The sequence below is a fragment of the Zophobas morio genome, unplaced genomic scaffold (assembly GCF_036711695.1).
Source record: "Zophobas morio isolate AGI-343-1 ecotype UQ-CSIRO unplaced genomic scaffold, CSIRO_AGI_Zmor_V1 ptg000012l, whole genome shotgun sequence".
NCBI lineage: Eukaryota > Metazoa > Arthropoda > Insecta > Coleoptera > Tenebrionidae > Zophobas > Zophobas morio.
This window is the reverse complement of record NW_026972117.1, coordinates 16,281,347-16,306,863: the sequence shown is the minus strand read 5'-3', so window position 1 is coordinate 16,306,863 and position 25,517 is coordinate 16,281,347. Positions and strand designations below refer to the sequence as shown.

Genomic DNA, 25,517 nt, shown 5'->3' with positions numbered 1-25,517 from the left:
AAACCTACTTGGTCGCCAGGAATAATAAGACAAAAATCTGGTAATGTCATCTGTGAAGTGGAAGTTGAACAAGGTAAAATAGTTAAAAGACATTCAAACCAAATCAGACTACAGGGTTCTTGCTCAACGTCCACTGATCCATGTAACGAACAACAAAATGTTAAAAATTCAGTAGTTACAGCTACTAGTAGGGACATCACTGTACCAATTTCATCTGTAGCTAGGGGAAATGATGATGTAAATATTATACCTAACCAAGACAATATTATACCTAACCAAGACAATGTTATACCTAACCAAGACAATGTTATAGCTAATCAGGATAATGTTAATGTATCGCCAAACTCAGTTGTTAGGCATAGATATTTTTTAAGAAATAGAGTTAAGTAAGGTTCAACAATCCATAGTGTACATAATGATTTTTGTACTAGAAGTTTTTATTATGTTTTATTTTAAGGGGAAGGAAATGTGGTGTATCTAGTAGTTAGAAGTCTATGGGAGTTGTATATGCGCAGTACGTTTTTAACAATAAAGATAGTTCGCAACTAACTGCCGTGTGTTCTTGAGGTGAAACAAGCCAAGTAAAGTGAAAACATAACAATTTTAGAGGAAATTCCGTGGCTACCGTTAGCGGACCATAAATAATCTGATTAATGGCAAAGAGGATTAATGAGAATACCAGTATGAAGCGTTTTGGCGGCTTTATTAAATCCGCTGAATATTTCAGGATTAATGGGTTACATTAGAGTTTAGACGCAATTATCCGCAGTCGTTTGCCCTTTTGATTATAAAGCCAGCCGACTAATTTGAAATTCATTTTCGCCGTTCTGCGGAGAGTTCGTCAGTTCTTTTGATCTGAACTCGAATACAAAAACTGATTTTTTTCTATTGCGTTAGTTTTTTTGAAATTTCGGACGAATTTTAACTATTATGGTTATAATAATAACGTCCATGTAGAGGATTTTCATATTTTGAAAATATATAGGTCAGCGTCTATAATTTACGCAAAATTAATTTCATTTTTGAAACTAGTTTCCCAACTAAATAAACAAGAAAGTCATTAAATTTGTTTTATTGACTACTAAACAGAATTTGTAAAATAACTAAAAACTGTGTTTCTAAATATACACGCTACTAGTTCAAGAGAGTATAAACATATTTTAATGTATACAAAGTGATAGCTTAGTGTGGGAATTTTGTCATATTTTTAACTGACAGCCGGAAGAAACTCTAAAACGCTTCCCAACTTCCTACACCTTTCCCTTTTCCTTCTCTGTTTTTTTTCCCAAGCATTCCCCATCATGGATTAGAACTACTCTGGGTTAGATTTATTCTAGGAAGTAAATTTTTTGTATTTTGTAGAATTTCAATGACCGACCGGTATTTCGCCGATAACGCGTGGGGGTGGCGTGCCTCGGTACTAAGCCTTGGGCCGACTAGTACGGCTGACAAGGCTTACGAGGTCACCTTCACGCCACCGACGGTAGCGCCTTCGGTCGGGAGCGACAGTGCTCGGGCGCGGGGTTGTTCTAAAGCCAGAGGCACGGATCTCCAAGTGGTTTGGCGAGCGCCTGCGGAAACAAGAAATAAAATAAAACGGAGGAAAATTTTAAACAATAATCGGGTTTTATTTCCTGCCACTAGCTACATGGCTAAAATAATCTTAAATAACTACAGATCAGTTGTACAAAAAAAAAGAATTAAACGTCCGACACGGTAGTTCCCTCCTGGACGGTGATTTCCTTCAGGACGGGTTCCTCCTGGTCCTATGGGCGACAACCCTGGAACGGGAAATCGCACGGGGACGTGTTTCACGGTTTCGGCTTCTTGCGGTAACGGAAGAAAAACGGTGACGGCGGTATGGTAATTTTTCTAAAATAGATCGTTTACTTCTTGCTCCTCTGTATTAATATCTGAATTCTAAAAATTGCTGCATTTCGATTAGCGATTTTAGAAAAACGGTAGAAATTTTCGAATAAACGAGGGCGAAAATGACTTCTGGACATCGAAGAAAATGTCTTCAATTAATTTTCGCATATAGTTGAAAAATGGTCGAAAATGTCAGATTCAACCATTTGCCAGAATTAAATTCAGTTTTCATCTAATTAAAAAACCAATGAAATTCAAAAGTGGACGTGGATGGGGTTAGTTTTAGCTTTTTGTCTATATTACCCGATTCCACTACTTCGACTTGTTGTTGATTTATTTTGAGATTCATCTGTTTTTCCTAGAATTTGTTAATCATTCCTTCTTGATTCCCATTTGAACGTTTAAACATAATGTAAATTCTGTTTCGTGAATCCTGTTCACATATTTTTGTTGTTTGTTACCTAATTTCCTGTTTTCAACATAAATAGTTCTGATGATGATACTCATTTGTATAGAAACATGTTACCAGTTTAAATAAAATACTTGTGGCATCAACTTGTTTCTTCTACGTTTTAAATTCATTAGTATTTGTTTTCATTCGCGTTCGGCCCGAAATCTAGAAGAAAATGTACTTAGTGAAATTTGGAAAATTTTGTTGAAAATTGGTCGAAAATTGGGGTATTTTGCATATTTTTTAATGTTTCAAAGGACGATTCTGGAAAAACCATTGGAGTTATCGAAGAAATGAAAACGGATATGACTTCTGCGGCCCGAATTCTACAAGAAAAAGTATTTTGTGAAATTTTGTTGAAAATTGGTCGAAAATTGGGCGTATTTTGCATATTTTTGAATATTTCAAAGGACGATTCTGCAAAAACGAAAAATGGGAAAATTCAAAATTTAAAAATGTAAACTTAATAAACCCGTTAAATCGAAAATTTGAAAAATCGAAATATCGATAAACTGAAAAATTAATTCAAAAAAATTGAAAAATCGGAAAATGAGAAGGCAAAAAATCGAAAGCTGAAAAATCGAAACAACAAAAAAGTGAACAATCTAAAATTTAAAAAATCGAAAAATTGAAGATTTACTTACAATACATATGGTGAAATCAAAACATCAACGAATCGAAAAATCAAAAAATTGAAAAATCCCAAAACTTAAAACATTGAAAATTTGAAAATCGAAAAATTGAAAAATCACGAAATCGGAAAGACGAAAAATCGAAAATTCGACAAAATTAAAAAATCCATTAATCTAGAAAATGGGAAATTGAAAAATACAAAAACTATAGCACTTTGTGAATTTAGAAACTGCAAAAATTGAAAAATTGCAAATCCAAAATTTTTTGAAAATAAGAGAGTAAAACTACCTAGAAAACTGACTTGACTTTTAGGATATCATAATAGGGCCATAAGCTTAATCCATTATACTTGGTACAAGCTGTCAATCATTCCAATTGGCCCACCTATCGCTTAGGGTTGGAAAACCCTAAAAGTCAAGTCAGTTTTCCAGGTAGTTTTAACGGTCTTCGAATTCATTTGATTCTGAATTCAAAGACCGTTTCAATATTTAAAATAGCTTCAATCGACTCAAAATTTATGTCAAATTTTGAGTCGATTAATATAATCATTCGTCAATTGCAAATCCGAGAACGCCGTGACGATATCATTTCAAATAATCTTGAAAAATAGGTTTAAAATTTTCAAAAATTTTCCAAAAAGTTCGTAAAATGGCTTTAATCGAATCAAAGTTGGTGTCAAATTGTAGATAATCATCCACCGATTACAAATCCGACACCGCTGTCAAGATATTTTTTCAAATAAACGTGAAAAGTGATTTCGAAATTTTCAAAAATTTTCCAAAAAAATGGTTAAAATAGCTTTAAACCACTCAAAATTGGTGTCAAATTGTAAATAATCATCCGCTAATTCCAAATCCGAAAACGCTGTCACGATATTTTTTCAAATAAAAACGAAAAGGAAAGCCTCGTCGATCAGTATAATTTAACTTGGTCGTTACATGAACACGAAGTACTTTGTTGTAAATTGATTTTTGGGTAAAATACAGAGATCTCATGTAAGTTTAAGTCAATAATTATATGCTTGGATGCAAATAATTGCTGGAATTAATTCGGGGCGGACATTTCTAACGTTCTCTCTCTGCATGAGTTTATACTTCCTACAAAGTTTGCTGCAGCTATTAATGTAAGTTTTTCTTTCCACATGTTTGGTGGCTGTGGTAAATAATATAAATTTTCGATTCTTAAAAAATCAGGTGATCTATAATGCCAATGCAGTAATTTGTATGTGAAAAAAGTTTGTGAGTACCATCATTTTGAGTGGAATAAAGTTTGTTCACGCAGTGTTTCATGCCCCCCTGCCATTGAAAATAAATTAATTTAGAGTAAGCGTTGGCTATCAAGCGTTGATTGGCCGCCACTTAATGTCAATAAGTACCAACATAACCTTGAACTAATCACTTTTTGTCACAGGGTTATAAATTGTTTCGAAAAACATAACCAACTTTAATTCATTTTATTTAATTCAGTATGAATGTGATCAATATCTAAATAAAATATTGTCCATGAAACTACATAAAAGCTTAAAAATTACTAAAAAATGTAATCATTTGAATTTTAACATTGGTGGACATTAAACCACGTTTTCATCTTTAACCTCCGTTTGTTTAATGATTTATTCAAAAAACTCTTGCATTCCACAATAATGGTAGTACCGCTAACGAAGTAAATTATTGTACATCATTATAACTGCAGATATACATTGCTGATATCTTAGAATACCAAAAAATGCGACAAAATCTTCTTAAAACAGCCGGAACTGCAGCCAGACATAGAACCGAGATTATTGAGACCACCTGTAAGTGGACGGAGAGTACCCGATGCGTTCAGGATAATTCCCTGGAATTTTCTAAGACCGGTTAATTGGATTGATTCTACACGTGTTGTTACAATAAATGTGTAATTACACGTGTACGGCGTGGAGAAAATCTCATTTGAAATTCTACACACTTGTGGTTTCTTAAATATGGTGATCCGAGGCATCCGCTGATGCGATATTGATTGTTGAAATTGCGACGGTCAAGGTCCTGCGATGCCTACCTGGCGAGACTATTTTAATCCCATTAAAATATTTCCGGTACATCCGCCTTTATAAGATAAACAAGACAACGGAATGCTGTCCTTGATGCGTCAATAACTCCTTTATCGACAGGGTTTTCAGCGGATAGAGACAAGGGTGGGGCAAAAAATTTATTAGTCTTCAAAATTTTTGGTGTGGACCAATGGTACTGTTGCTATCGTTGCAAGTCGTAACCCACTCAAAGAACAACCAAGATAGGCGTATCTAGACCACATCTAAAACGTGACCTCTTCAGTAATTAAATAATTGTTCGCTTCAACCCATGAGAACTGCAAACTCGCTCCATCAACCCATATCTTCATTATTCCGATCCACGCTTACCGTCCATGGCGCATTCTTCAGCACCACCTCGATCCGTCAGTGATGGACCGTAACGCAAAAATCCGTACCCAGAGGCGTCCGCAGCCCAAATCCATTAATAATGGCTGCGATTAATCTACGAAATGGGAATCGAGATTCATTGCAATAAATCCTCGGCAAACGTTTCCTGCGGAGTCGGTTGCACGTTTTCCTTTTGCATCTAGCGCTCGGCGATTGTTTTGATATGGTGCTTCGGGTGGTCGCGCCGGAGGGGTTTTCTCAAGAAACTCCAGCCATACGATTCAATTTAATTGAAAAAATGAAGCGGTTCCGCTTGAGTTTCACCAGGAGGTTTAAAATTTTCAATCGTATGTTTGCTTGTTTAATGGTGTTAAAAAGTGGGGTTAGGTGGAGGTCAAAAGGTCTGACTACACATGGAAACGTCATTGTAAGCATGCACGTGGAACTTCATGACATGCTAAAACTTAAAATCTGTTGAAATTGAAATATGGGGAGGGAAGTTCTGTCGAAATAACCTTACTAAGGGTTCGAAGTCTGGTCAAGCTTGAAGGCTTCAGTTGAGCTTTGAGCTCTAGGGCGGATTTCCCTTTCTCGCGTTGGGCAAGTGGTCGTGACAGTGACCCCAAGACCTTTGCAGGTCGTCTGTCATGGGTCGGTGGGCAGACAACAATGCGACTGTGCACAGTCTTCACGGTGACTTAAACAAAAACGCGGGGAGAAGATCGTGATGGTGGCGCAGCCACCTCGGATGGTTATTACCTTAATTAAGGAGACGTGGGAAAAATGATGCTTTGATAAAGAGCAGACAAATGAACACTAATGAATGTGTACAGAACAAGTCGGGTACTCGTAAATTACATTGAATTTATTTTGTTTTAGCATGTCTGACAGTTTTCACACTTGACATGAGTTTCACGTTTCTTGTGGAAGTTATACACGGGTCGCTGCTAATGACGGGTGTAAACATTCGGAGATTTTTTTTTTAATAATTAACAATAAATTTACATTCGCACACAAGTGATACAAATTAAGACATTTTTTGTGTTATTGATTTTAGTAGTCTATGTGTTTACACGTTCCGTCATTCCCCCAGTGAATTTAGAATATAACCAAGTAAACACGAGATATTCACGAACTGGCTTGACAGTTCGTGTCGACGAAGACCAAAATGGATTGTTTGCGTTTTGGACATATTGCTGCAAGTTTGTTAGTAATAAACCAATTTTATAGTCCAGACTGCGTGTCTCCAACATTCTGGTGAGCTCCAGCATTATTTTGGTTTGTCCAACAGCTGCTCACCCCGTTTATAAATATTAAAACTGAAGTTGGCTCCAGGATGGAGTCCTGAGGAACTCTAATTCAGACATTCGTGTACACGCACGTACGTATTGCTGACGGTTGCTTAATAGGAGTTAATCAGCTTTAGTACTGTTATCTCTAAATCCGTATATATGGAGCTTCTCGACCAGTCTTTCACGCGACACGCAATCGAAAGGGTTTATTAAGTCAAAGAAGGATAGTTGCACATTTTTTCCAAAGTTTTTGTACACTGGTACGCAGATGGTCAGTGGCCATTGTGGCAGATGATGATTTTTTTGATACAAATTATCCTAGTTTGGAGTGTTTTCACAACTCAAATATTTATACCGTGCGGTCCAGATGAATTTTAATCAAAGAGAGTTTTTGCTGTTGAGTATTACTGGTTGCCTCCATCATGTTCTAAACAAAGTCGAACTCAAATCGGCAATCGTTATTTATCAAAATTCCACTAATTATCGATTTTAGTATCAATTAGATCATCGTTTATTACTTATTTCCGTAAGAGGAAGAGAGACAGATTGTTTATAAAATGTAGATGTCTCAAAAACAAAAATCTAGTATTGTATACGAAATTCGTCTTTATGTATATGTTACATAGTGGCTTTTTTCAAAATTTTTTTGACATAAATTGGAATTTCAACACTGATCATGACTAATAATTAATGCCCTGCGGCTAATTAAAATGGTGAAAGTGAAATTGTAATTAGGAATGACCTTCACCACTACCAATAAACTTATGAAACAAAAATATTTAGAACTAAATGTAAAATTTAATAGGGCTTTGTGTATATGTATATATTAAAAAAAATTCTCAAAAAGTATAAAATTTGATTTTGCAAGAAGGTCTCACATTCTTAAAAAAGACATTCGGCGCTTCCGAGAAGGTTTTACATTAAAAAAAGACATTTGGCGCCCCCGACAAGGTCTTACACATTAAAAAAAAAGAGACATTTGGGGCTCCCGAGAAGGTTTTACATAAAAAAAAAATAAATTTGACGCCCCCGAGAAGGTTTTACATTTTTAAAAAGACAATTGGGACCCCGAGAAGGTTTCACATTCTTAAAAAAAGACATTTGGCGCCCCGAGAAGGTTTTGCATTTTAAAAAAAGACAATTGGGACCCCGAGAAGGTTTCACATTCTTAAAAAAAGACATTTGGCGTCCCGAGAAGGTTTTGCATTTTAAAAAAAGACAATTGCGACCCCGAGAAGGTTTCACATTCTTAAAAAAAGACATTTGGTGGCACTCTCAAGAAGGTTTTACATTTAAAAGAAAGATAGTTGGGACCCCCGAGAATGTTTCACATTAAAAAAATACATTTGGAGCTTCCTAGAAGGTTTTAGATTAAAAAAAAAGACAGTGAGGACCCCCGAGAAGCTTTCACATTCTTAAAAAGATATTTGGCGCCCCCGAGAAGGTTTTACATTAAAAAAAAAGACAATTGGGATCCCGAGAAAGTTTCACATTCTTAAAAAAAGACATTTGGCGCCTTCCAGAAAGTTTTTACATTTTTAAATAAAGACGGGCGTATTCTCACCTTTTCGGGAAAATGGGGCAATTTCATCAATAAAAAATTTGTTTCGGGTAGTTTTGAACATTGCAGAATCGATATTTTCAGCAGGACAGCGCAACAGCTCATACAGCTCAAAAAAGTTTGATTTTTTTTAAATGAATCGTATGACGATTCATTTAAAAATTAGCTCCCATACAGACCATATCTACCCAACGCAATCACCCGATTTGACATCTTTAGAGTATTTCTTGTTCCCGAGTTTGAAGAACACTGTTTTTAAACAAATTTATCATAATAGATCACATTTTTAAGAAGAAGTACGTGCTAAATACATTAAAATTTTATAATTTTTTAAAATTAAAAACTTCGTGAACTTACGGCTACTTTTCGGCCGAGTTTGGGTAATTAGATCACAAACCAAAAAAAATCATCAATTTATTTTGAAAGTACTTCCCTCGCTCTTGAAGTATAATCCAACAAATCTCGCTTCTTTAAAAAATTATAAAAGTAGATTTTGTAATTTTAGTTTTGTGATAACCTCTATAAAATAAAAACCAGCAGCATAAATAACACCCTCGGAGCCCCTGCGCCCGTAAATTCCTAGGGGACGCAGTACAAATATGAACTATGTTAATTCAATTTAAAGCAGATAACCAACGGGAAAAAATCGCCTCTCAGCAGTAATAACAAGCTTACCTTCAAGTGTTTATGTTTATACATCGAAAGAATGTCACGTAGAAATTTGTTTGATTTGAAAGAACTAAAATCATTAATTCACCCACAATCGAACACAATGTTCTGAAAATTGTTATGACATAGATAATACTCAGCGCGAGAAAAAAAAAAAGAAATTCCCAAGTTTAAGTTGCTAATTTTTTTGTGAACATTCGGTCGGTTACATTATTGTATAATATTTAAATTATTTTAAAATAGACTTCTTTGAAATGGCGTCATCAAATTGTTGGTGGAGATGATAGTTCTATTATACACACAAAATTTGACAAAAATCGGTTTCGTAGTTTCGTAGATTTCGTGTCGTGACAGTTAGACGACAGACAGACGGAAATGGGAGACCACTTTTTCGTGCTTTAGGGGCCATGAAATGTCGACAAAACATATCTAGCAAGGACTCAATTACTATACTTTTTTAGCTTATGGCCAGGAAGAAAAAATCACCTGGTATTTTCTTAGAGGTTTAATTATTTTCTTTAAGCTTGAATTTGAAAATCATTTATTAATTATATTATATTATTTGACCGTATTTAATGTATGCTTGCGTGAGTTTATTTCACTTGTAATATGGCAATTCGTTTATAGTACACAATCTAACATTTGTGTACTCACTTTCATTTAACGATTTGCTTGAATGAGTGCATAATTTAACATCACGTAAATTCTTGTGGATGATTTTACCTAAGTTATTATATACTTTTCACTCGATATTTAAAATAGTACATTTATTGCAGTTTGAATGAAATAACTTGAACATTTATTCTTGATTCAAATGTATGTAATGTATACCTGTGGTATTTATTTCTCATGTGCTTCAAAGAATTTGATGTTTACTTTTCGAAATAACTGGAAAACTGACCGCAGAATAGGAAATCACGAATCTTAGCTATCGTTCGGTAAAAACACTCAATCATTCTGCATAATATGAACCTTGGCAGGCCATTTTAAAGAAGATATCTATGCTATGATATGGTATTTTATTATTCCTTTTACTAACAAATATGTTATGAATTTAATGTATTCTGGATTCCATGCTTTTCAGGACAATAAAAAAATTAGTGAAAAAAGTCGGCCTTCATTATCACGTCGAAGAATACTTTTTATTAAATTCTTGACTATGAGTTTAACGTAAATTTAAACTTAAAGTCAATTATTGGTTTTACAAAGGTGCATATTATTACAAAATTCAAGGCTTTGTAACGGGAAAAAATCAAGTCCGCGAATGACTTCATATATGTTAATCTCACGTTCATTAGTTAAAAAATTTATCACAAAAAATGTCAAGCACGTCTGTACACATCTTAGAATTTTTTATCATTATTGTGTTGATACCTTAACAATGATGTTGCCAGGTCGTCAAAGCACCCTCACTAAGTAAACTTTAAAACTCTGATAAATTATACACATACCGACTCTTTGTGGAATTCGGGGTGCTTTTAACGAGCTGGCAATATCACCGCGGAATCTCCCATGTAAAACCCATCGTTTACAGTCTTTATATTCCGCCAGCTAAATCTAACTAGGCAACAAACAATAACATAAACCCGTCTTGTATTGCATTTGCATCAATGTATTCACACCACCTCCGAATAAATCACCTTGTTTTGAAATTTCTCACATTTTTAGCGACCACATCCAGGGTGATAACATCATACACCTCGCATGCAAATAATTGGAATAAGCCAGTGATGGACAGCGTTTCTTGCAACGAATTCCTGTTTGACATTATTTTCCCATTTATTCTTTTATCTCGCATTTTTCATCAATTTCTCGTCGTTCACTCAAGGCTGCGCATAGCCAAGGCCGTCGCAATAACAAATCCCATCAACTCACCTTCGGCTGAAAAATTGACAGTCGCGGACTGGACACGTGATAAATCGCCGTTTTCACTCCTTTTATTTTCTCGTTCAATTAACACGTGATTGATGTCACTATCGTTGCACTTGGCAGTGTTGTAAACCATCACCGACATTTTTACTTTTCAGCCTAGTTACGATTTTTATTTTCACTACAGCCACGACTATGAGTTAAGACCAATAAAAGTCCATAATTGATGGACGAATAAAACCGCTATCTTTAGATTTTTTATGAAATAATAAATCCGGATTATGTTACATCACCGGTTTCGCTTTTCGCTTCTTCGAGAGCTTTTTATTTGGGCGCTTGTGAAAATGTCAGTTGAAGATGTTTCCGATCCGGTGTAGAAAAATAATGGCTTGTATTTGTTACAGTTGGATGATGCGGCACTTCAGTTGTACAAAGATGGGGATTATGGATCTTACCTTGACCTCGAAGCTTCTATCAGTGAACAACAAGAGGAGTTTGAGGGTTTTCAATCAAAGTGAGTATGATGTATAGTCACTTAAATTAACGACGTCGTGTTATTACGTCACGCCCGTCATTTGGTGCTTTCGTTCTTGAAGAGCTTTTTTCTTGTGGTTACGGAAAAAATCTAATTTAAAGTGTCGGATTCGTGATTAGTCATTGGTATTATGTATATTTGAGAGTTGATGATGGGCTGCGATAAATTGCAGTTGAGTGTTGGACGGTATGCTACCGGATATTTACATGTGTATTGTGGGTTGCCGGAGCGTTACAGCTGAATGTTCGCTATATTTACGTGAATTTAATCTTCAGCTTTAACACTAAGTCAAGAGTTGTTGATTTTGATTCATTATCTAGTTAAGTCGCTAAGCTAAAATATGACGTTTTAATTAAAGCTACATGATGGAAGTAAATCTTGTTAGTGTCTGCACTCACGGGTTTGTTAATTGTAATTGTAAATATATTTCGAAATAACAATAATTTATTAAGACTGCAAAGGTTTCTCAATTCCTGAGATTTTTATGACAACCAGTGGTAATTTAATGTCTTAAGCAACGGGTAATTGCATTCTAACATGTAGGTTTCTAAATATAAATATGTTCTTAACAAGTGTCAATTATTTAATTATATTGTTAATTGTTAATTAATTAATACAACATCTTTAGGAATGTTGTGTTTCTAAGAGAAAAGCAAATATTGAGAAATTAAATTAACAATCAACATTCCCACCAATAGGTGTTTTACTTGAAATACACGGTGATTAAAATTTGTAATTTTTATTTACAAAATTAATATTAGTTAATTTTAGATTTAAAGTAATAATATTCTATCATTTTGGGTCTTTTCGATTTTAACATTCAACTTTTGAGGTGTTTAAAGGACAGTAGAAATTATTAATAACTATATTCAAATGTAATGGAAGTGACTAAATGAAACCCGTGTGAGTGATTTTAGCCACAGCTGTCACCATAACCAACAAATTCTCATAAGCAGTTCAAAAAAATATTTAAATTTTAGTTAAAGTTATATTTTTAGATGAAGGTGGAAAAATAGGTTATGTAATAACAGATTCGCTTTGGAAAGAAGTAAATTTTCTGCCCATGCATTAACTGCATAGGTTTATACGTAATGTTAATAAATCTACTAAACAAAATGGCATTTGGGAAAAGTTTTCCCAAGAATAACTTAAACAAAATAAATAAAGAAAGTAAGTGTAAATGAAATGTCCTGTATACATTGTAGGTTTTTCCGAATTTTACTAAAATATAGACTGAGTACAAATTGTACGGGTTTTGATGCGCATAACATCAAAATTATTTCCAACTACTTAAGTATATTGTGATAACCCAAACATCCCGCCTTAAATTGACATGTGGAAAAAAAAATTGAAAGCCCGCGAAAAATTCAAAAATTTGGCCTTGGCTGTGATCGTCTAACAAAACGGAACCTACGTTGGTTGTTTTTTTTTTTTTGTGGCGTAATGCGTTCAGATTCTAGTGGTGGACCCCAAGGTTGGAAAAGTACTGCTAAATAAAACACCAAATATATGGAGGACACAAAATTATTTATTCCTTCATTGACAAAAAAAAACTGCGACGGTGATTCTATTCTATCGACAAGCACTACCACCCAGCACAGGCCGTTACGGTCACAAACTCGTGGTTGGAAATCACGGCTATAAATAGTGCGGCCGCCAGCTCGACACGGAACCGCGCACTCTGCTTCTGTGTTATTTAACATCAATTCCATTTAAATGTTCAATTTCTATAACTCTGACATTAAACTACAACTGAACAAATGTTAAAGTTTCAAAAAGAGCAATAAACCACATTTAAATTCGGCATACACTCTTGTGAAATTTGAAACGGCAAAGAATTCTTATCTGAGATTAAGATTGGACAGCAGACAATTTTATGATGGAAGCATTAACCAACAAAATATTTACAAAAAAAAAACTGGCAAAGATTTATAAAAACAAAAATTGGTCTAAAGAGTTTAGACAGTACTTCCCTCGCTGTCGGAAACTCATAGATTTCAAAGCATTCGTTTTGTAGTTCCTGAGTAAATCAATAAAATAAATTTATCCATTCATTATTTTTTTTGAGTCACCCGGTATATGCAAATTCAAAAAATATGAATGGGACGATAAATTACAAGTACAAACTCATCATATTTTGTACATTCTAGATAGCGTTTATTCGGCAAACTTTTGAGTTGACGTTATCAGTTTTTTGGAGAAGATAGCCAAATATATTTTGATCAAAAATTTATTATCCTCTTTATAACCTTAAAACATCTGCAAAATTTCAAAGCATTCGATTTTTTAGTTCCTGAGTAAATCAGTAAAATAAATTTACGCATTCATTAATTTATTTGAGTCACCCTGTATATGCAGATGCAAAAAATATGAACGGAGTGATAGATCACAAGTACAGATTCATCATATTTTGTACATTTTAGATCGGATTTATTCGGCAAACTTTTGAGCTGACGTCATCAAGTTTTTGGAGGGAATAACCAAATATATTTTGACTAAACATTTATGATGCTCTTTATAGCCTTAAAACATCTGCAACATTTCAAAGCATTCGGGTTAGCAGATTCAAAATTAAATTGCAAAATATTGTTTTTTAATTTTGATTTTTTTCCAAAAATCTGGACGCTTCGGGTAAAAACTCAATTCGGAGTCGTAAACTACATGTGTAGGACTATGTTATTTTATACAATTTAAAACCCATTTACTATGTACAATTTTCTAGTTACGTCATCGCATTAGTGGTGGGGATGATTACACAAATTTTGGTTAGCGTTTTACCATCTACATGATATTCCTAATATAGGTACAAAATTTCACAACAATCGGCCCAGTACTTTCGGAGATTATCTGTCTAATAAAAATCCGGGACGGCAGACAGACGGACAGACAGACGGAAATGGGAGACCTATTTCTTCATCTTCTAGGGGTCATGAAAGATCCAGAAAATGTAAAAGTAGAGAGTCGGCCGACGGACTCGATTACAATACTTCCTCTGCTTACGCTCGGGGATTAAAAAGATCTAAAAACTTGTGCAGGCAAAAAAAAATACGTGAGGTTAGAAACTTCAGAGCATGAAAATTTACGTGTAATATAAATTATACAATAAAGAAAATTACTGAGGCCAAAATTGTGAGATAGAGAAAAATTGCAAGGCTAACAAAATCACATGAGGTTAATATTTTATGTCCATTCGAGTTATTGCTTAAATTTTAAAAGTAAAGTGATTCAGCTGCATTGTAGGACATTATGTCTCCCAGAAATGTGATCAATCACAATGTTGTTAATTTGTTCAACGAGATTTTACAGTTCAAACATGTGCTCGGTTTGAAAATACTGTTTCAACGTGGCCGCTACCAGAATAAAGAATTTACAAAATGTTAAATTATGCCACACTTTATCAACGGTTCAAACAAAGAATTTACGTTACGTTAAATTATGCCACACTTTATCAACGATTGAAACAAACAATTTACATTATGTTCAATTGTGCCACACTTTATCAACGATACAAACAAAGAGTTTACATTATGTTAAATGATGTCTTGATCCAAGTCACTGGCCATTTAAAACCATTAGCTTTGAGAGTTTATATCGTGGACTGTCCTCAGCTTTCAGAGTCCTTTTCCAGAGTGGGGCAACGTTAGATTGATTTTATTGCCGTAAATGAACTATTAGCGATCTTGTGTGAAGAATTAAGAAGTGTTATAATGTAGTACTTAACTATAAGCATCCAGAAACGTTATTCATAATTAGATAAACAAAGAAAGAGTCCTGACTAAGTGAATTTCATGAAATCTCCTGGCAAATGCGCTATCTAAGTAATCTCAGGACCGTTAAATTGTGTTAGGTGAGGATTAAAATCCTAACATGAACTGTGAATTTACAAACAATAAAACAAATTTACAACAAGTGTTACCATCGACCGAAAATTCGCAATTTCCGCGTCGAAAGCCGCAAGAATTAGCTATGTGTGTTTGGGAAACTGTGGCGTCGTCGTCGTTACGATTAATTGTCGTTAAACAAGGCTTCTTCTTTTTTATTAACAACCAAACCAAGTAAACTTAACCTAGCTAACTCACCACGTGGTTTTCACTCACAACAACAAACCAAAAGTGACGATCTCCCAACCTCTACAAAGCAAGCACTCTTCTCACTACCAACCCTCTAACTAAAATTCCAAGCAGAACTACCAACTACCAGAAAAATAACTAAACGTGCACATGGTTGCTTATGTTTAACGATTTTCTTGATTGAATTATTAGTTATTCTAATTTTTCTACTTTTTTAACAGATCAAATTTTTTGGTGCTGGTTTATTACATCCAGTGTTTATAAAAATATTTTTTATATACATAAATGCTCCGATTTTAAGGCTAAATAAATATTTGTAAGTGTGTTATAATAACTTAAACAAAACATTTGCAACTTTTATATATATTGTTAATTTAAATAATGTGTGACAGGTGAACAAATTTTTAAAACCCACAAAAAATTCAAAATTTAGTCTTAATTATTATTAGAATAATTAAGAATTAAGCCCACGAGGGTATGAATTTACGTTCAAATTTTCAGAATGGACCAACGTTTTGATCAGTTTGAATGCCATAGATGAACTATTATCGAGTCAGAAGTTAAGAAGGTTATTATAGGGTAATACTTAATAAGTGAATTCCCTAACACATGGTTTATGTGAACAATTTCATGACTTAAATTTTATTAGAATCAGGGACCATTGAAAATCTTAACTTGAACTGTGAATGTACAAACTATAAACAGAAAATTGACACCACGTGTTAACATCGGGGAAACTTCACATTTCAGATTAAAAAAAAAAATAAAAATTAATTACGCTTGAAATTTTAATTCAGAATGGGACACCACAATAAGTTGAACCTGAATGAGTGAATTTCTCGCCACGTGTTTTACGGAAACATTTTGCATTATTGTAGTTAAATTGTAAGAACCATGAATAAATGTTAATTTGACCTGTGAATTTACAAACAATAAAACCAAAAGAACACGTCCTGAAGGAATAGTATTTTCAGTATCCTGATATTACGCTAATTACTCTCATTGAATGGGGACCATGGCGTCGAATACGATTCATTTTTGTTTAAACAGTTGCATTTTTATTCCTGATGGCCTACATTATTGATTTTTTTTTTATATTCAAGTTAAAAATAATCAAAACCATAGCAGGTTTCTAGATTTTATTACATGTAAACTACAATTTCGTTGAATGTGTCCTGTTAATAGTGTGTGTTTGTTGAGAATTCATGTTTTTATGGACCGAATAAGATCGTAAAATTTTATAACTCCATTCGGATTCGGTACGTTTAGTATCCCATTATTAGAAATTATGATTTTGAAAATTTTCTTCCTCTTTGTGATTGTTGATAAACACATGCTAAACGTGTTTTTCGATTATTATTTATATCGTGCGATTTTTAGTTAATTTAGTTGGGCGGAGTGGACCATGGGAAAAACAGTTTGCCCATCTAGTGCCAATTTGAGGACGTTTTATGATTATCACCCCTTAGATAAATAATTGAAACAAAAAAAAAAAAAACGCGTAGAAATTGTTAGCCGTTTTAAGTAGCGCGGAAAATTCAAAATACATCGACGTTCCATGATCCCTTGAGTATGAAAAAGTAGGTCTTCCATTTTTTCAACAAATATTGAATTTTATAGCTAATATTAATTTTTTTGTAACTAAGTAAAAATGCACAAAAATATTCACATAAATGTCAATATTTTTGTTTACATTATTCCATAGCAGCAGGAGTTTGTCCGACTGCAGCCATAAAATGTATGTAATGCCGTACTGAAATCGTAAAAATGATTGTTAGGCAAAGTTGATTTCACACGGAGGATTCATATGACGTTTAACTGCTTATTAGAAAGGTTACTCGAGAAGATGAAACATCGTAAAATTAGCATAATTGGTACGTCAAAGCATTTTTTAAATAAACCAGTCATTAGAAATATGATAAGTAAGATGATCATTACGTTTCGTTTTATCTGATCATATTCTGAATTTATGAAATGCGCAAACGTTTCTTCGTTTTAAAATAACCCGACTGGTTTAAATTTTTCTCAAATAAAAGTGACTGTCTCGTTGATTAGTGGCGCCATTTTGGGGCAAATGTCACTTATAGCAATCATTTATTCAACAGCTTTAAATAATTACATCATCTTCTTGTCATAAATTATTTGCCACATTATTTTTAGGTCTTTACGTTTCAGTTCGTTCTGTCTTCCATTCAGGTCTATTGTTCTTTCGGGGTCAAGCCTGCTCCTTGCATAATCGCCAAAAAATGCCAGCTTCCTTCACCATGATTGAAATTCCTTAAAATCATCTCAGATGACTAATTTTTAATGTTCACTGATTTATAAAACCATAAACCAATTACACGATTCCACGGCTCAGTGGTGATTCGTTGAAGGTCGCACCAATCAGTTTTTCTGTTTTCCGGTCGCCGGTTGAAAAGTCGGGCAAATAACGAACACTTCTGCAATACCTACCCTTTGGCTACACTCTAAATTTTCGCAGTTGACAGTCCGCAACCACTCATAAGTCAAAAACGTCCAAGTTTTCTTGCAAAACCATCGCTTTGTTGCGACATTTTGACAAATCGATATTGTTACGCCGTGAAACAGCCTTAACGAGCAGACCACGTCGTAATTACGAAACCTCGTCTAACAGTGCTTTCTTTTTCGTCTTTTCTTCCTTCTTTTCTCGTAATGACATTTGCGTTCGTCATTTTCGCTAATCATTCCAGCAGCAGCGTTAATAAATCAATTCCGCCGGAGATCCAACTGCGTGCAAGTGTTTGCAATAAATTTGTTAGCACTGATTATTTATTGAAATTAGTGAATCAGGATCAAATGCGATTTGCTACAAGTCGTGCGTAGTTCTTTTGAAGGTTAAACAAGAGACGAAGAGTTCAATCGAGGCTCATTAATTTTTGTCGATTATTATATTGGGCTTTGTTTCAATTATGGTCGTATTTTTTTAACAGATTGATATGATCATTGGTTGTAATTACGAGACGGAAAAAATAGATTGAGCAACCCGAAAGGGGCCTTTTTTTAGACGGGATGGACTGAAAATGTGATCACTTTTGAGTCGCTGAATCATGCGGAAAAATTCTTTTCCATGCTCACTGAACAGCGGCTTGTGGACTTGGTTTCAAAACGATATCTTTGATAATCATGATTAAACACCAGTTATAATTAACAGCGTGTTGGGTTGTTGTGCGTGCAACAGTTACACATTGTGATAATAATGTTTGTCTATTTGGATAACACTCATTAAATGTTAAGTGAGTTAATGACTGGCTCGTAATTGTTTTGGGTCTGCTGTGAACTATGGATTAATAAAACATACACGGTTTTTCCTACGTTTTATTCTATCAAACAAACAACGCCAATTTGAGTGCTGTACATACGGTCGAAAAAAAAAATCATCTAGTAGGCCATGAAATTTAATTTAAAAATGATAATGTTGGCATTGTAGCTATTTGACAATTTATTTGACAGTATTTGATCGAAACTGTCAAACTGAACAATGAACGCGTTGCTATTGCCAACAATTCACGATCGTTTCGATGTAAAGTAGTCATTGTTATTTTTTCTTCATGTTGGACAAACTGAATCGATGGTATAGTTTTTTGTCTGTTAAAGTTTGACATAATCATTTCGGCATTTACTTCGAGTTGGTTTGCCAGTTTTCTGCTTCATTTCTCACATTAATCATCTTATTACAAAAAAATGTAATAAAAAGATATTTCTAACACATTTCCTAACCTTACATTTAATTAAAACAACAATATAACAAGAAAAATTTAGGAAATTTTGATTTCTATTTGCCCACCCCCGGTGTAAATTTTGGGAAATTGCTGGATGTACGGTGTTTCTTGGGACTCCAAGGGGGAAACTTGAGTTAGGTTAAAACGTCATATTTTTTTTAATGCCAAAGAACTTGAACGTAATGGCCCGCAAAAATGGAATTTTGTATATATTAAAAAAAAAAAACGCACCAACTGAAAATTACCCGCTGAATTAATTAATTAATACGCTTGTCATTAAAACGTCAAATCTCGTTGCTATCAACCGCATTGAACAAAAAACCCAGGGCAGTGTAACCAACCTTACATTTTATCAAGTGGACAGATAGAAATAACTGGGACGAAAAACTAAGTTTCCGTCCATCCGTCATCTGCTTGTGCCAAATTTTATATGTGATTTAAGAATAGCGTGAAAACGCTAACGAAAATTTGTCTAATCATCGCTACTAACAATTAAATGATGTAACCTGAATTTTTTTATAGTATACAACTCCCATTTACATTTTGTAAAAAAACATACTCTTCTACTTGTAGTTTATGAATCCGTCTTGATTTTCATCACAATTATTTTACAAAAATTTTCGCCTCGAGTGTCACGCAGCTGATATTTGTTTAAATAACTTCGGACCATGTTGTAACAAAGTAAACCAGTTTAGAATTTAGCAAAACGATGTACCATAAGAATAAGATCGAAAAAAAGGTCCTCCAGTAGGCCATGAAATTTATTTAAAAAAAAATGATGTTGGCAACACCAATGCGTTCGTTTTTCAGTTTGACAGTTACATAACAGTGTAAAATATCTGCAGTGCCAATATCCTTATTATAAAAATAAATTTCATGGCCTACTAGACAACTTTTTTTCGATCATATGGTACACTTCCCAAACTTTGTGCTTTGAGAACAATTCTGACATTTTTTTTCTTCTTTTGACAGTCGTGTTAGAATAAACACAGCTTTTCTAACGAAATATGAGACTGTAAAATAATTCGTTCTTCTGTAATACACTCAAAATAAAATTTATTTTCTTACTTCCTGAACGTGAGATATCGAAGGAAGTATTACCAGACTCAATTTAATGAATGGCTAATTTCATGTTTTTTTGATGTTTCATACCTACTAGAATATGAAAATTTCCGTTTTCGTTTGTGGCGATTTTATTGTAAAAGATAAAACTACTGGACCGATTGTCGTCAAATTTTACATGTGATTAAGAATATCGTGCAAAGGGAAATCGCTACTCAAAATTAGTTTAAACATCCCCATCAATAATGGAATGACGTAAAGTAATATTTTTTCTCAAAGTATGTAACTCCTATTTCTTTGTTACTTGTAATTTATGAATCCACTTTGATTTTTATAACAGTTAGAAAAATGTTTGTGCAATATTTCAGCATATTGGGTTTACGCTCATAACAAACTCGTGGATTTTTTTGGTCTTAGAGAACGCGTTGGCGTTGGTTCAAATCCCATCCTCGTCGCCATGTTTTTTCCAAACACATTGAATTTGGTTGAATGTTTGCGTTCAGCTGTGAGGGAAATTCTGTCTAAATAACTTTGAACTGATTTTGTATTAAAATAAACTATACGTTATGTGAAAAATAGTTTAGAATTTAACAAAACGAGGTACCAAAGGATCGAAAAAAAGATCTGGCAATGAAATTTTTAAAATAATGACAATAACACACCAACGCGTTCCTTGTTCAGTTGTGTCAAATGTCAACATCTTTATTTTAGAAATAAATTTGATCTGACCTGACCTGACCTGACTCGACCGCCCCTGACTTCTATTCTAGGTCTGCGTTTTTTGTGCAGGTGACGCGATAAATCCAGCCAGCTCGACTAAGAACGCGCCCTCCGCTTCTGCCACATGTTTCAGTATTGTTTACCTCAATTATTCCATTTAAATGTACACTTTCTATAACACTGATATTAAACTACAAACTGTAAAATAATTAGTTCTTCTGTGGTATTAAAGCTTTTTTTCCTTACTTCCTGAACGTGAGATATGGCAGTATTGTAACAGGGTCTACTTTGACCTGACCTGACCTGACCCGACCCGACCGCCCCTGACTTCTATTCTAGGTCTGCGTTTTTTGTGCAGATGACGCGATAAATCCCGCCAGCTCAACTAGGAACCGCGCCCTCCGCTTCTGCCACGTGTTTCAGTATTGTTTACCTCAATTCCATTTAAATGTACATTTTCTATAACACCGATATTAAACCACAAACTTTAAAATAATTAGTTCTTCTGTAGTACTAAAGATTTTTTTTTCTTACTTCCTGAACGTGAGATATGGCAGTATTGTAACAGGGTCTACTTTGACCTGACCTGACTTGCCCGACCGCCCGTAACTTCTATTCTAGGTCTGCGTTTTTTGTGCAGATGACGCGATAAATCCCGCCAGCTCGACTAGGAACCGCGCCCTCCCCTTCTGCCACGTGTTTCAGTATTATTTACCTCAATTCCATTTAAATGTTCACTTTCTATAACTCTGGTATTAAACTACAATTGAACAAGTGTTAAAGTTTCAAAAAGAGCAATAAACAACATTTAAATTCGCCATACATTCTCGTGAAATTTTAAACAGCAAAGATTTCTTATCTGAGATTAACACAATTTATATGATGGAAGCATTAATCAAAATATTTACATGAAAAAAAAAACTAGCAAAGATTTATAAAACAAAAAAAAAACAGTTTGGTGTGAAGTAAAACTTTTGTAGATAAAAATATTTCGTGAGGTTAGGAACTACAGAGCGATTATACAGCAAAGAAAATTACTGAGGCTAAAATTGCGAGATAGAGAAAAATTGTATGAGGTGAAAAATTACAAAGCCAACAAAATTACGTGATAAATAAACACAAAATGCATCCTGCGTTGCGAGAAATATGCGTCTCGGTGATATAATTTTCCACGTTGTCTCCATGATGTGATGAGGAGAACCATGATAACTGCCTAAGGGGAAAAATTTTTAATCCCCACCATTGACTGACCAATGTCAGTCCACGATATTATGAATTCTACCGAATTTTCACGGCCTTTTTTCCAACATGGGGCAATGCTAGGTTAATTTAACTGCCGTAAAAGAACTATTAACAATCTTGTATTAAGAAGGGTTATAATGTAACACTTGAGTATAAGTATCCAGAAACCTCATATATAACTTGATAAACAAAGGATGAGTCCTGTCTAAGTGAATTTCATAAAATCTCCTAGCAAGTGCTTTATCTGAACAAATCTCAGGACCGTTAAATTGTGTTAGAACCAGTTAACGGTTAAACTCCTAACATGAACTGTGAATTTACAAACAATAAAACAAATTTACACCACGTGTTAGCGTCGGTTGAAAATTCATATTTCCACTTGGAAAAACAGTAAGAATTAGTTATGCGTGCTCTAACTACCAAACCAATTAAACTTAACCTAGCTAACTCACCACGTGGTTTCACTCACACCAAACAAACTAAAAGTGACACCTCTAGCGGCTCCAGCAACCAAATCAACTTCTACCAACCCTCTCAACAGAAAATTCCCTAGGAGAGCTACCAACTACCCAAAAAGAACTGAACGTGCACATGGTTGCCTATATTTAACGATTTTCTTAACTGCATTTTTTTTTTCAAATTCAAATTATTCAAATTCGATTTTGCACCATTGTTTTTTTCAGGGCAAAATTCTAATTCAAATTTGGTAACCACAATACTTTCTAGAATATGAAAAAGTAGCTTTTGTTTTCGTTTGTCTATCGTCTGTTGGCGATTTTATAGGAGGGATAAAACTACTGGACTAATTGTTCACCCAACAATTATCTAATGTTAATCATAACAAATTTGATGACTATATTTCAAAATTTTGCCGAGTAAGTCGTATTTAGAATGTGCAAAGTAATATATGTCGTAATATTTGTCGGTTTTTGGAAAAAAAGTCAAAAATTAGTACACAATTTTACAGTTTAACTATTAAAGCTTAAATCTTCTAAAGTTGCCTAAATTGTTCATAAATTAAAACTGTACTGATTTTAAAATCCCTTTGTCACTACTATTTCTGGAGCTCGGACACCGCGGCGTAATTCACAAACGTGCGAATCTTGGGCTGCGAACATGAAGGCCAGGAGTTTACGTTGACGATTATTGTTCTGAAAATTTGTCTTAAAGCTTACCGCCAACCTTGCAATATAATTACAAGGGTGAGGAAAACCAAATATCGCCTATAAACCACCAAATCACTAATAAATAAGTGCCTAGAGCAGTTCGGCGTAACAGGTACCTACAGATTTTCTCCTTTCATGATTTCACATTGCATTATATTTAAAAATAGTGAAAATAAACTAGCAATTTTTAGTATCGTGTTGCTATCCAGTACATGATTCATTCAACCTTAGTCAACATTCAGGTTGGATACTTTTACATCGAAAAAATATAAATAGGTGCAAGTTTTCACGTTAAAAAAATCACCTAATTTTCCATCATTTTTTAACAATCCTTTTCAACGTTCAGCCGCTTTAGTTTCCCTTTTTTGTCATCACGCGACTTTAATTGACGTTCACACGTGATGATGGACACACAAGTACCCAATTTTTCTTTTATATAACTAAACCTGCTGGCTTCTTGACAATAATAACACAGCTGGCCTGATCCCATTTAATTGCAACGTTGACGTGTTTAGATTTAGAAGCCCCAATTTTCACAAAAGTTGACAATATGAGTCATACCGAACACTAATATCTGGATCCACTCCAAAAGTTTCTTAGTTAAGAAACATCACGGTATGATTAAGCGTGGGAGTTCAATTGTAAAGTAATGAGAGTGGAGTGTATTTTTGGTTGCCTACTCAGAACGAAATGTGTAATTACAGTCATTACAGGCATGGCATGAGACAGTCTTATGTGTGTAATCATGAATTTATGAAACAAAGAGCAGTTTAAAAGTTTTTTTTGTTAATAAAAATCCCTTTGATAATATCAAGAGTGACAATAATATCACTCATTTTTGTTAAAATTTTTCCGCTAACTAAAATTTCTTGGCCCAGTCCTTCGCACCATGTACTAATTCATTTATTCACCGGTGTTATTATTAGTGTCTACCTCAACCGTCTCATAGCCTTCCACCAGTGCCAGTTTATCCGCGGAATTTCACCAGATCCACGGTATTTTTTAGTGAGGTAGCACCAAATCCACCCTTCAAAATGGGCTATCTGCTACACGACCTCATCGCCTACAACAATCGGTACGTACACCAAAAAAACAAAGGATTATCGTAACAACTTTCACCGCCATTTTTCAAAATCTAAAGAAACCGGTCGCCATAATTAGGATCATTTACCGGTGCTTTAACAGTAGTCATCTTGCACAAAAACCCGTCTCACACAAACACAGATCGATCTTCGCAATTACGCGAACTTGGCGTGTCGAAGACAAAAAATGGCCTAACTGTGCACGATAATCGCGATAGCGGTGAAGAAAACCGCCAAAACGCAGCGCCATCTGGCGGCCTGACATTCCTCGGCGGAAAAAGTGTAGAGTTTTTGCAGTGTACAGGGAAATTACATTACTCCATCTAATCTCCATTTTCGTTCGAACGTCGAAATCGAGGCATCCCGTATTCGCGTGGCGTCGCTGGCCTTATTACGTCTCCATTTTTGTTTTGGGTAGACACATATTTCGCTTCACTTTCTTCGGATAATTGTTTCCGTTCAATTAAAAAAGTGAAAATCGTGATGACCGTAAACAATTTAACGCTTGGAAAGTTATGATACGATTGATATCGGATCGTGTTCAAGGTCACTGTCAATTAAAACGCCACGTTTCGAAAATTATGACGTTTCTCACGGTTCGCTTTCCAGGTGTTGGCAACCGTGGAACGGGTGAACAATCGCGCGTGGCTTTGATTTCACGACATTTTTTCTTAATTTTGGGTTAAGGTGTGGTTTATTATGGATGAATAGGGTAATTAAAGGCTACCAGATTTAATTACTTCATTAAATTACAGTCTTGAGTTTTCTTGTGGCATAGAAAACAGAATTCAAAAAGGAATACTAGACACAGAATATTGTTTTCTTTGCCAATAATGCTTGTGTCTACAAAGATCACAAAGAGATTTATTTGTCTCAGCATTTGTAATTTGTTCTCTATTCATAAAGTACATAAGTTTAATGATTCTTTGTTATGGAGGGCTTGCACAATGGAACGATTATTGGACAGAACATTATTTGATATATTAAGTAAAAAACTGATTTGACCTTGATGTGGCACAAAATGGCCGTGGTGCCTAAAATTAGCTGAACTAATAAAAAAATACGCCTTTTAGAAAATTTTGTTTTGCGTTTATGTTTACTGGAAGTGTTGCGTTGTGCTGACGTTTTGAATTAAAATAAATACTAAATTACGTGAGC

The 25,517-nt window shown here is 34.4% G+C and overlaps 1 protein-coding gene and 1 long non-coding RNA gene across 7 annotated transcripts in view; one reads left to right on the top strand and one right to left on the bottom strand.

Moving 5' to 3' along the window:
* The window catches only part of Fhos (Formin homology 2 domain containing), a 279,471-nt gene that overhangs the window by 178,729 nt on the left and 75,225 nt on the right, over positions 1 to 25,517 (top strand). For 5 of the 6 annotated variants that reach the window (XM_064054589.1, XM_064054591.1, XM_064054593.1 and 2 more), the window contains one exon: positions 11,147 to 11,256. In XM_064054589.1, the coding sequence (XP_063910659.1) occupies positions 11,147 to 11,256 (110 nt within the window). Of the gene's footprint in view, positions 1 to 11,146; positions 11,257 to 24,223; positions 24,353 to 25,517 lie in introns of those variants that run through there. The other variant, XM_064054594.1, reaches the window with a different exon arrangement.
* LOC135127494 (uncharacterized) lies at positions 20,981 to 21,564 on the bottom strand. The gene is made up of 3 exons (XR_010280237.1): positions 21,404 to 21,564; positions 21,116 to 21,354; positions 20,981 to 21,067 (listed from the first exon to the last, which is right to left on the bottom strand). It is a non-coding gene; the product is annotated as an uncharacterized LOC135127494 (long non-coding RNA).